At 37.3% G+C, this 13,121-nt stretch overlaps 1 protein-coding gene across 2 annotated transcripts; it reads right to left on the bottom strand.

The window, feature by feature from the left end:
- Positions 1-3,994: 3,994 nt before the first annotated feature.
- LOC105280140 lies at positions 3,995-13,074 on the bottom strand. Of its 2 annotated transcripts, XM_020031892.2 has the most exons (9): positions 12,794-13,074; positions 10,454-10,573; positions 10,207-10,324; positions 9,657-9,918; positions 9,410-9,526; positions 9,221-9,311; positions 7,221-7,366; positions 6,854-6,986; positions 3,995-4,758 (listed from the first exon to the last, which is right to left on the bottom strand). In XM_020031892.2, the coding sequence occupies exons 1-9, from the start codon at positions 12,959-12,961 to the stop codon at positions 4,705-4,707; spliced, it is 1,209 nt and encodes a 402-aa protein (XP_019887451.2). In that variant the 5' UTR covers positions 12,962-13,074; the 3' UTR covers positions 3,995-4,704. The 2 variants fall into 2 exon arrangements, with proteins under 2 accessions (XP_019887451.2, XP_019887452.2); XM_020031893.2 differs by lacking the exons at positions 3,995-4,758; positions 6,854-6,986 and having other exon boundaries at positions 7,227-7,337.
- Positions 13,075-13,121: the final 47 nt, after the last annotated feature.

A 13,121-nucleotide genomic window follows, 5' to 3' on the forward strand; every position in this document is an offset into this window, starting at 1 on the left:
GTCATAATTTTACAATGAGAGTTCCCTGAATTAGATGAATGACTCTTGCACTTTCTTTGACTTCCTATAAATCTAAATAATTGAATTGTAAAAAACACACAGCATAAATAAGCTAAAATTAGTTACACTATTCACATGCTGCGATCGCCCGTAGTTCGGCTTTGAAGTTTTCAAACCCGATATGTAGATGCGGAACATCGTGAATAGTGAAGTTTATTCTTAGTCTGTAAATGTTCTTTGACAGCAGGAAAATCTGAATTGACTCTTCACTTATGCAATTAATTCCACGGAAGATTTTGCGCGGAGCAAGAGGTCGACCAGACGTGACCTCGCGTTTAACCCTTATCCTACGTACGAAGTACGTGTTTCCTTTATACCGTGCGCCTTCCGATAGTTTGATCGGAAGATACGTTCCGCATTCTCGGTTCCAAGATAATCAATATCGTAGTCGCAAATATTAAAACATTAAATGACGGTATTTCTGTTACAAACAATTCGCGTGCAGTTCTCCGTGTAATCGCGTAATTTACAAGAATTAATGTCTATCATAAAGGAGCTATTATCCTCAAAACTCAAATCCAACACCCTCAAAATGTGCACGAAGACGCGATTCTCCGGAGGAAATCTTCGCGACTAGACGCACGGCATGATAACAATTTCTCGCACAAAGCACTGCACGATGAGGAGAATCGAGCGAATAAAGCAATACCTTAAACAGCGCGTTAAGAATATAATAGCCTTTATGATACGTTTTCATCGGCGATATCATAAAAAGGACACCGAGTCGGATAGCGATTTTAATGACCACGTTTCGCAGACGCTACGGACGGCGCGGCGTGATAAAAATTGCAATTTTACGGCACGCATACGCTCATTTGCGCAGACGAGACGGCAGATGTTCAATTTGCAGCCTCGCCGCAGAGACCCATACGATTCGCATGTGCGAGAGACGATAGAATCTCCAGCGCTCCGGGCAATCGCGCGCGTGTAGCAGAGCTCGTAAACGCATGCATATAATCTGGAGGATACGCACAAGATGCACGCAAGTGTGCGTACGCACGCGCTACGTATGGCTCGTAATTCGTGCAGGCGGACACGCATATGCGTGCGTGCGTGCGAGGCGCCCGTATTCGCCCCTGGATTGGAGCGATTCGTCCGCGATTCTATAGACTTACCCTTGGCGAAGAAGAGCGCGATTTACGAGCCTGACGATGGCCTTCGATCGCGATTCCGCAGATTTGTCCGCGATACCCGTCAGTTACCCGGAGTTAGCGTTACCAGAAATAACGCTCTTTTTCGAGCATCCGCGATCGCAATACAGTACCAATCTCGCGAAACAAGTACTAGATATTCTGTTTCAGAGAACTATCGGTGCATTTTAGAGGCACAAAACGTGGATACGTGCACGTACAAATATATTGTAGTATTTGTAGTTATGGAAAATTTATAGAAGATTATGTTATACAGGGTGTTCTGACTTTAAATGTCAAAAATTAGAAGAGAAAGAATTCTGAAATGAAGCAAATGTCCATATCACATTTAGAATACTAGTTCTTCCGATTTTTTACGTATAAGAATGATACTAAAAAAATAATACATTTCACACACACATTTGATAGAAACATGAAAAATACCAATATTTGTTGCAAGCGGCAAAAGGAGAAAATGCTAAACATTTTGCCATCATTCGTAAAAACAAAAATGACTCCCAAAATATGCAAAAAGAAAAGATTGAACTGTCCCGCAATCCCACTATGCGTGCCACCCGGAACGATCATCGGGAACTTTCCCCCACGACGACATTAACAAATCATACTCTCTGTAATCCAGGAACAATTGAACCGCACGCAGGGAATCACGAAACAAACAACGACGACGACACAAGATACAAGAAGACAGGCGAACGTAGATTGCTCGATACGATCTCTCCCTCAGCAGCTTCCCGTTTAGTACACGCCTTTCTTCCGGCGCGAGTACACGAGTTCCTTTCCTAACGAAGACGCGAAAAGGGCCGGGTACCTACCAGGAATAACGACGTTCGTATATTGTAACGTGGTACGTCCACTTTATACAACAACGTGGCCAATCGCGCGCAGCAAGGCGCGCGAGGCTTCGGAAACAATCTGCTCAACCTGGATATTCTCCAGATGAGAGAGCGCACGAACGTGGCTGGAATACAAATCGGAATTGGAATTCAACGAATACCGGCCAGGCCGAATGGGCTCCAATCCGCTCGAGAAAGCAGCGAAGCTGCTCGTAGCCGGCATGCACCACGTAGGGATCCGCGTTATCGCTCGCTCACGACGCGACTTGTCCAACTCGTGTGCACCACGTAGGTGTGCGTATAACGCCGGGTATATCGCACCTCGCCGATCGAGACAAAAGCAAGATCTACGAGCGGCATTTCCCACTCCCATTGTCGCTTACAAGTATCGGATGCAATGTATCCGATACTACAAAACGTTCCCTATCGCGTCATCTAATTGCAAGCCTGCGGAGATTCAGGCGCGATTTATCGCAGCGGGACTTTTCCGTCGTGTTGGATGAACGCAGCTGTCTGTTTGAAACATGATTGAATATGAGTCCTCTCCATAAAAAGTTGTAAAAAGGGGACAGTACGACTGATAAAATTTCACTGTAAGAGTTGTAAGACTGAAGAAACACAGAGTATCGGAAATCAGCGTAGGTTCAATCAATAATTTGCATTATTCGCCCGCTCATTGCATACGTTAAATATGTCGGATAATCGGTACATCGTTTAAACAGTGGAGGATACAGGAAAGTAATTAGAAAGCACTGATGGAACTATCGCATGATACTGTTGCATTAGTTCAATTTTGTTATAAGTGTTGCTTCGACACGGCAAGTTAATCACTTTTCGCATGCGTGATTCAGGAGATTTGTGGGAAGAAAAAAAGGTATGAGGCGAACGTGTTCACCGACACAAATCATATGCCTTCGGTTTTCTTACACCGGAATTCCTCGGCGCGTCTGCTCATTACCTATCGAAGTGTTGGTATTTCTCCGCGATGCTGTGGCTCCTCATATCGGTTCTGGAAAGTTTGCGGAGAAAATGAAAAAGAAAAGAGGAAGGAAAGAAGGTAACCGGGCACTTCCAGTGGCACGAGGAAAATTATATACACCAGCCGGGTATTTACTAACCGTGAACACGACCGCCGCACTCCGCGCACCGTGCACTCATTGCGGACAAATGGACGCGAAATCACCGTTATTATTGCAATTTTCCAGTCGGACCGAGGTCTCGCGGCGGTAGCCGCCATCGACTAAAGAGAAAGGGCAGCTAAATCGGTCGAACATTTTTACGCCATAAATCGAAGCGGAATCCGTACTCTTTGTCCCGGCAGGATGTTCCTTGGATAAATGCAACGGTTACCGTGAATAAAAGCGAGGTAGACCACTCGCTTCGCCTATATGAACACGACACCGTGACCACACGACCAGTTACGAACTTAAGATAATTCTTAGACTTTTCATTATTAACAAACGAACAGTTGAAATACCTTTAATTTATATGAATTTTATATGTAACATAAAATAAAATTTGAAATATTACATAAGTAGATATAAGTACAGAGACTAAGTAATCTGGATTTTTTGTCAAATTCGTTTATTAAAATAAAATAGTTAAGTCATTTTTTTAAATCGAAATAATTGCCGTTGAAATCTATGACCTTCTATCATCTCTCAGGCAAAAGTTGGATTCTGATAAGAAGCGCCGGTAAAGTAATTATTGATTCAGTTTTCGATTTCAGCGGCGTTTCGAAAGCGCTGTTCTTTTAGAGTTTAGACCATCAAGTAAAAAAGATGATGATCAGAAGGCGTAATGTCTGGTGAGGGTGAAAAAAGACTTCTCAGTCCAAGTCAGTGTCTCTGCAGTGACTTTAGCAGCATGGGGCCTTATATTATAAGATGATCCTGGATCATTTTGACGCAACTAGCGGGCATTTTTCCAGCATTGATAAGAGTCTATGTTTTTAAATATAAAATATTTATTTGTTACATTTTGTGAATCACTGTTTTCCTATAAGGCGATTTTCTCTTCATATCCTAATAACTTTTTCAATGATATCGATGTGAATTCTGTGAATGCAAACTAGATAAAATTATTGTGGTTGTTATTATTGTGATTGTTATAATTATTGTGATACAGTCCCATGACTAAGCCCTTCGCGATTTGTGCTGTCTAGTTTGTCCATGACATAATATGCCTTGAAAAACCCAAAATGACGTTATAGTTTGTAAGATATTGAACAAGTGTGAACAAAAGGAATAATATTATCAATTGATGGAAATAATGTATTAGCGATATATATATTCCATAATATTTGTGCATGGTATCTACTTTGTAACACCATTGTGACCGTTTCTTGTAATATGCAATTTTATAAAAGTTTAATTATAGTATCAATTAATATTACTAGCAAATAAGTGCGAATAGGAGAAAACTTCTTATCGGTGGCTACTAAATATAAATCCCACCAGTTTTAATCTTTAGGTTTATTTTGATGTTACGTGCAACGTAGTGAATTTAAAAATAATGAAGATGTTTCATTCTCTTTATTCATTGTCTGACAATTTCAGGCACCAGTTATTTAAGAACGAAACTTTTAAGAACGGAAGTTCCCAACTTTGAGTTTACTAATTTACTAGTTAGTTTTAACATAATATTAGCTGATATTAATATCAGTTTTGTATAGAATAAATAACAGTAAAATACGATATTGATGCAGTTGATAACTATAATAAAAACATCATTTTAGTTTTCAATATATACATGTTGTAGGTTAATAGGATCTTGCAGGAAAATAGCTTTTGACTAGACAAATGCTATTTGCTTGGTCAAATGCTGTGTCATTTTATTTCCTAATGCTAGCAAATAGCATTTTCCAAGCAAATAGCATTTTCCTGCACGCTTATATAAATAGCATTTGACTATGAAAAGTCTTAATAAACGAAGTTTTAATAACACGAGCCATTTGACCAGGCAGAGAGTATTTGTCTAGTCAGAAGCTATTTTCCTGCAAGATCCTATTAGCACACATACACATACACATTATTATTAATTTATGGATACTATATGTATATACGTTTTGAGATATAATATATAATATTGAATATTAGTTTTTCTATCGATCTTACTGGCTAAACGTATGCTAGATGGTCAGCAATCCTCTATTATTCTATTATTCAAACGCGATCTATTGCACGCCGACGGGATTTGTCAGTCAAATGCAATAATCGTTTTTCCCTTTTCCACGAGAGAAAATGGTTGAAGTAAAGAGCGTTTCGTCCTAGGATCGTCCGCAGACTCATCAGTAGGGCTGTGCAGACGATCCCTTGCCCTAGGGTTTCTCGCAAGCACTCTATACGGGGCCGTTGTAATATATACATGCATTTTCGGTAATTATGTACTTTAACGGACCCAGCCCCGATGACCTTAACCTTGACATATGTTGTCAAGGTCACCCTCCTGAGTGACCTTGAAGAGGTTTTAGCCGTCGCTCGTTGTTTGTTAAAAAGTTATAAAAAAAGAAAGTTTAATGATTTCGCACGAATTTTTAGCTGTCCATGTGAAGCAAGAACATGATACTGACATATATTACAAAGGTTACCTTCCTGAATAACCTTCACTAGGTTTTAGTCGTGGATCGTTGTTTATGAAAAAGTTATTAACAAAAGAAATTTCGAAAATATAGTAGTTATTTTAAAAGAATATTGAATATTGAAAGATATAAACGACGAATATGTATATGAACGAAGAAAGGAAAGTCATTTAAAGCAGTGAATTGTTAATATATAGAATAGTTTCTTTAATATAAGTACAAAGTATTCTTCACTTTAACCAAAAGCACAAACAGTTAAATACAAAGTATTCTCTGCTTTAACTTAACCTAACCTAACCTAACCTGGTTAGGTTATATTTTCCGAAACTGGAGCCCCGGACACATACGCTCGTTTTCAGCCCGCTTCGCGGGAGGGCGGGGGGGAAGGGCAAAGCCCCTCCCCCCACCGGGGCCAGTGTAACAGATTTCACCGTGCAGATTTTGATCACCTGGTACACGCCACGGATTCCGGCGGGGGGAGGGGCAAAGCCCCTTCCCCCCGCCCTCCCGCGAAGCGGACTGAAAACGAGCGTATGTGTCCGGGGCTCCAGTTTCGGAAAGTATAACCTAACCCAAACCTGTTTCTGATTTAAAGCTAAAATTCCATCAAATATACTCTTTCGTAAACGTATATGGTATCGTAAAATTATGCTTTATTCATTAAACATTTTTGTTAATAACTTTTTAACAAACAACGAGCGAAGGATGAAACCTAGTGCGGGTTATTCAGGAAGGTGACCTTTGTAATATATATCAAACTCAAGTCCTTGCTTCGCGTGGACAGCTGAAAATTCGTGCAAAATTATTAAACTTCTTTTGTTAATAACTTTTTAATAAACAACGAGCGACGGCTAAAACCTCTTCAAGGTCACTCAGGAGGGTGGGTCCGTTAAAGTACATAATTACCGCATTTTCTAACATCTTGTGTATCAGCGTCTAGGGCAAGGAATCGTCTGCACAGCCCTACTGATGAGTCTGCGGACGATCCTAGGACGAAACGCTCTTTACTTCAACAATTTTCTCTCGTGGAAAAGGGAAAAACGATTATTGCATTTGACTGACAAATCCCGTCGGCGTGCAATAGATCGCGTTTGAATAATAGAATAATAGAGGATTGCTGACCATCTAGCATACGTTTAGCCAGTAAGATCGATAGAAAAACTAATATTCAATATGAAATTAACTGGCGAGTAATAATAATATTTCAAAATAATATATAATAGTTTTACCGTGGCAAAGTTTTCCAAAGATGTTGTATATAGACCACCGAATTTGACATTATAAGGCTTAGTGCCTCTTTGCAAAAGAAACAATATTAATCTTTGCACGCGTACAGGTGCAATGTACCATCGAACTTTATATCTGCGGAGTAATAGGAAAATAATAAAATGAATCTTTGAAAATGATAATGTGAAATATAAAAAATATTGATGGTAAAACTTAAAATAAAAATACATGTTTTACAGACGATGTTTACAAATATTATATTTACAATATCACGTTCATTGTTATTCACGAACATGTTCATATGTTCGTATACAATTACTATTGACAACTTTAATCAAATATACCAAAAAATATACCAAAATATCTTACGCGGATGAAAATATGTAATTATAGTGATCTGAAACTGCTTGACTTATGTAGTTGCCTCCTAATGAACATCCTAAAAGGCCAAGCGCATAACTACAGTGCAATACAAACTTTTCCATCCTAAATACAAAATTAACGCTGTAAAAGATCTGAAACATTATAGTACAGATACACTTTTTGTAATAGATATTAAAGAATTTATATATAATACACACACACACACGCGCGCGCGCACACGCACACGCACATATCTCTTAAAGTAATTGTTAATTAGCAAAATGCATAAAATGTTTCACATATGAAATATATTATATTTTTACTAATTATTAACTAAGTAGAAATGTCATTTTTCGATTGTAACTGGCAAGCATTAGACGAGATGGTCAGTCTTTAATTAAGAAGAATCGTTTTCTCAAATTCGAGTTTACTGCGCGCCAACAGGATTCGTCAGACTTAAAAACGTAGTTATTAATTGTCAGGCAACCCCCCTATTGATAGATTCATCCGGAATAATTAACTAATTAAAATCCGATTGTGAAAAACTATCACCCCAGCCAGGGTTCGAACCTGGAGCCTTCTACATACCGGGCAGGAGTCGTACCAATTCGACCACCAGGGTAAGTGGTGATATTTCTCACAATCGACAGTGATAAATATCTTAATTTAATTAAAGCCTGACCATCTAGTCTAACAATTTGCTTACCATGACTGACCATCTCGTCTAATGCTTGTCAGTTACGATCGAAAAATGACGTTTCTACTTAGTTAATATTTCACTGGCGAATCAAAGTACTATATATATTTACTAATTATTTGTAATGATTCTACTAATAATATGTGAATTCAACATATACACAATTATTGTTATATCATTCTACTTACGAGGACGGTCCAAAAAGTAATGAGACAAACCCTACAAATACAAAACTGTATTTTTAATCTAAATTCATATGTTCCTTTTCAAAATAGACCAGTGAATGCAACACACTTTTTCCATTGCGTTCCACTTTTGGAAGACGAAATTTAAGCCAGCTTTGAAAAGCTATTTGCACTGCGCTTTTATTGCTTTTACAATCTCTTTATTCTCGCCACATTTTCATCCTCTGAACTTCTTGATTTCTGAGACTAGAAGTCACCCAAACCTCCGAGCTGTACGGAGGGTAAGAAACTGTATAAATTTTCTTATCCTTTAAAAATTAGCACCCAGATTGCACGACGTGCGACCGCACATTGTGGTGGCGCAGTAGAATCTCTTCAAGTTTTTTATTCGGACGCTTTTTCCTGAAGTGATACAACATTTACTTTAACACATCGATGGATATGCGTATTTTCCAATAATTGCTCTGTCTGTATTCATCACATTGTTAATCAAAGTGCTTGGACGCCCCTTGTCTTCTGTGCCTTCACGACCGGCCAGAAACACGATATGCTCACGAAAACATGTTGCAAGTGATACACATTGTTCTTAAGCTTATTGTACCATCGCAAGTATCCGAAGCCGATTTCTTTAACCGAACACAAAATTGAATCTTATATCGTTCGTTAATAGTTTTCTTCATATTCTCTTCTGGAGACAAATTGCAAAACAATTGCTGCATTCAGCCCTCTGAACAGCTAGACAACGTTACTAGAGTTTTCGTTAAACGAGACTAAACTAGAAAAAACTTCCTTTAATAGAAGATCTAGTAACGTTGTTCACCAGTTGAGTCTGAAGAATGCAATAATTGTTTATGCGATCGATCATTAATGGTTATTATCTGAACCGATCGGAACGGAATTTTCAAAGTTAATAGAAGAGATGTTCAGATACATGTAGGTATGCAGTGCTCCCACTTTGTATTCTTTTAATTTCTCTAGCAGGACCCGTCTCATTACTTTTTGGATTGCCTCCGTACATTCTTCTGCAGCTCTAAATCATATCACTTTCAATGTTTTGTTGCACTACAGAATAAAAAGATTTAATAATTGTGAGAGTTTTTCAGTTTGTTTGCTTAAATTCTTACTCCAAACAGATGAAGGCTCAAACAAATTACAATAAGCGCTATTATAAGAAGGTATGTTCCTTCGAATTTATATAGAAAGAAATCAGTAAACCTATGAAAAATATATAAATGTTTCATTTCATGTAATATAACTATCTTAAACTTATTCTGTGCGTGCGTGAGTGTCTGCATGCATGGAATAGAACATACTCAAGAGCTGTGCGATGCATGACCACTGCGTGACTTAGTTTCTTGTCGATCTCCCTCTTGTTTTTCCGATTAGTTACTTCGTCACTATTTAACAGCATTGCCTGTTCGATACGGTAACTACAAATAAATTACAAATATTTTTTCCCTAAATTTGTCCTTGAAAATAAAGAATATTTTATATGCATATAATCACAATGTTCCATTTTGTTTTACATTTACTATTGTGAAATTACTTTCTCTCTCTTACCTGGCAATGTTAAATAATCCACAAACACATGTAAGGTATCCCATTACCACTATTCCTGCTGCTAGTAATGTACCTCCTGCTATGTACTGGGTTGCGTACATGTGCAGCAAAATAAAATAAAAATATTTTTCTTCATCGACAAAATATTCAGTGATATACACATTGCGAAATGGCTCGGATTTATTTACGACGAAAAAGATGCGGAAGATCCGCGGCAGAATTGGCAAAAGAGTGAAGATAATTAAAACACACATCGCCGATACTAAAGATGTTTTAAAAAACATAAACAATGAAACGATCATATAGACCTCCTCTTTGATATATTGAAACATAGTACAGATATTTGTTTCAACTTTTTAACCATTTTATTATCTTTTTATTTTTCCAACTTTTTCATTTTTCTGTAAATACTCTAATAGCTTTCTAACACTATCTACTAACACTATCTAGTTTTTTATTTATTTACATCTTCGTAAATTTTAGTATATAATAATTGTATATTGAAATGAGTGCGCCACGGCATAATAAATAATAATTGATATATTCTTACACGTTAATCCAATTGTAATCCATTTTGCAATGTGTCCATATCTTTTTATTATAGCAATTTCGTTTTCGTCCTTTAACTCGCTACAGACGTACTGAAGGTGTTCCATTAGACGCTTCACCTATCGTACCAACAATATATCAGACAATTCTCTATTTTTCTAATAGATTTTACAAAAATTTATAGTGTATGAAGCCTGATTTATGTAACACTTTTATGGTTAGAAGCACACTGTAAAAACTCAACTTACAACATGCGTGTTAATCCAAAGAGAATTATATTGAATTGCGCATAAAAGAGTAAAAAGCGATACAGAAAGAACTTCAACGATAAAGTCAATAGTCCATTCTGTAGTTAGAAATGTTGTAAGCTGCAATTAACATATTTATTTAAAAAATTCGAAAACTGCACTCTCAGTTGATTAGCACAAAATGCAAATGTTGCATCTTAAATAAACCTCAATGTATCCATCAATGTAATTTATTATTGATAATTTAACTCTTTTGTTGGTTATTGCGAATACTAATATTTTTAAGCAAAAGTGTTCATGACGTCGTAATAAATTCTAACAGATTTCAACAGAAACAGATAATAAAGGTTAAGAGAAAGGAAAAAGATGACGCTCAGTATGCACTTGAGCATGCTGTTTTTGTTGATTATTTAATCTTTCCTTAAAAAAACGTATTCTTCATATTGTGGATTATTTACAATTTACACTATTATAATACTATTACTATTAATTACAAATTACAAATTACTAATTATGTCAATCATAAGTTAATACAAAAACAGGACAAACTATTTTTCTGTACTAGTCTTATTTTAAATCTTGCATGAAACTGAAAATATATTTAACATATAAAATAATAGATAATGTATGTAATAAAAGTAGGAAAACAATGATAATAAATAATTATATATAGAAAAACTCTACGCCTATTAATATATATATATATTGGGTCATTAAGTATGAAACTTTACAAATGTAAAAGCGCCATCTTTAACATTTGTTATCTTAAATTTGGCGCCAGACGTCAGTATCAGGTTAGGTTAGTGTGATAGATGTATGTTCGCTCTTCAAATGTCATATTTGTTTGTTCAAATATCTTCATTAGTTTTATTGGTGGATTCTTTTTTATAGAACTATGGAAAAGTCCAAAATTTGTGTGATTTATGAATATGAGTTCCGCCGTGGAACCACAGTGTCGGAGACAGCTCGTAATATTAACGCTGTATTTGGTGAAGGTTCAACTACTAAAGCAACGGTGGGCAATTGGTTCAAAAACTTCAGAGATGGAGATTTCAGCCTCGCTAATGAGCCACGTGGAAGACCAAAGACGAAGGTGGATAATGATCACTTGAGAGCCGTAGTAGAGTCCGATCCATCTCAAAGTACACGTGAATTGGCATCGATATTCAATGTTTCCATACCCACCATATTGGTTCATTTAGCTGCAATTGGTAAGATAAAGAAGTTGGACAAATGGGTCCCGCACGAATTGACCGATGCGCAGCAGGCGCAACGTCTAGAGGCTTCCCTTTCTTTGCTTTCCCGTCACAAAAATGGATCTTTTTTTAATCGAATTGTGACCTGCGATGAAAAGTGGATACTCTACGACAATCGTAAACGCTCACATCAGTGGTTGAACGCTGATGAACCACCGAGACATCACGCGAAACCCAACATTACACAGAAGAAGCTTATGGTGCCTGTTTGGTGGTCCAGGTCAGGTGTTATCTACTACAACTTTATGAAACCTGGTACATCGATAACGGCTGAAGTATATTGCAAGCAACTGGACGAAATGATGCAACAACTTGCTATTAAACAACCGAAATTGGTCAATCGGTCAATGCCAATGCTGTTGCATGATAATGCTCGACCGCACACTGCACGACTGACCGTGGCAAAGCTACAGGAGTTGGAATTGGAAACTCTTTCAATTCGATTAAAAAAAGATCCATTTTTGTGACGGGAAAGCAAAGAAAGGGAAGCCTCTAGACGTTGCGCCTGCTGCGCATCGGTCAATTCGTGCGGGACCCATTTGTCCAACTTCTTTATCTTACCAATTGCAGCTAAATGAACCAATATGGTGGGTATGGAAACATTGAATATCGATGCCAATTCACGTGTACTTTGAGATGGATCGGACTCTACTACGGCTCTCAAGTGATCATTATCCACCTTCGTCTTTGGTCTTCCACGTGGCTCATTAGCGAGGCTGAAATCTCCATCTCTGAAGTTTTTGAACCAATTGCCCACCGTTGCTTTAGTAGTTGAACCTTCACCAAATACAGCGTTGATATTACGAGCTGTCTCCGACACTGTGGTTCCACGGCGGAACTCATATTCATAAATTACACGAATTTTGGACTTTTCCATAGTTCTATAAAAAAGAATCCACCAATAAAACTAATGAAGATATTTGAACAAACAAATATGACATTTGAAGAGCGAACATACATCTATCACACTAACCTAACCTGATACTGACGTCTGGCGCCAAATTTGAGATAACAAATGTTAAAGATGGCGCTTTTACATTTGTAAAGTTTCATACTTAATGACCCAATATATATATTAACATACCTGAAATATAATAAAACTAATCGTAGTAAGAGAAAACACACAAGACTGAAGTTGAACAAGCATTGTTCGATGGTAAGGCCATAACCCGATTGCGACCAGAGACATTCGATGAATGTACAGAAATTGAGTATCGATACAGGTCACTCTTATTGGAGCTTTCATACGCATTTGGGAGCGATGTATCGTGATAATGCGGTTTTATCTATTTCCTTCTTCAAATAAAGAATTATATAATATTTTTCTTCTAGCATATTTTCCAAGGCAAAATTCCTTAATTTAACATAAATTCACCGACAAAAGTAATATAAAATATTAAGATGTAATTTAA

This window comes from Ooceraea biroi, chromosome 2, assembly GCF_003672135.1.
Source record: "Ooceraea biroi isolate clonal line C1 chromosome 2, Obir_v5.4, whole genome shotgun sequence".
NCBI lineage: Eukaryota > Metazoa > Arthropoda > Insecta > Hymenoptera > Formicidae > Ooceraea > Ooceraea biroi.

What these genes read in the sequence shown, in the direction of transcription:
- LOC105280140 (XM_020031892.2), bottom strand. Translation starts at nt 12,961, where the DNA reads ATGCGTATGAAAGCTCCAATAAGAGTGACCTGTATCGATACTCAATTT. An exon ending in TTAGTTTTATTATATTTCAG is followed by an intron (nt 10,574 to 12,793) that starts GTATGTTAATAT and finishes TGTTAATTGCAG; the next exon opens with CTTACAACATTTCTAACTAC. An exon ending in TGAGCCTTCATCTGTTTGGA is followed by an intron (nt 7,367 to 9,220) that starts GTAAGAATTTAA and finishes ATAATGTTTCAG; the next exon opens with ATCTTTTACAGCGTTAATTT.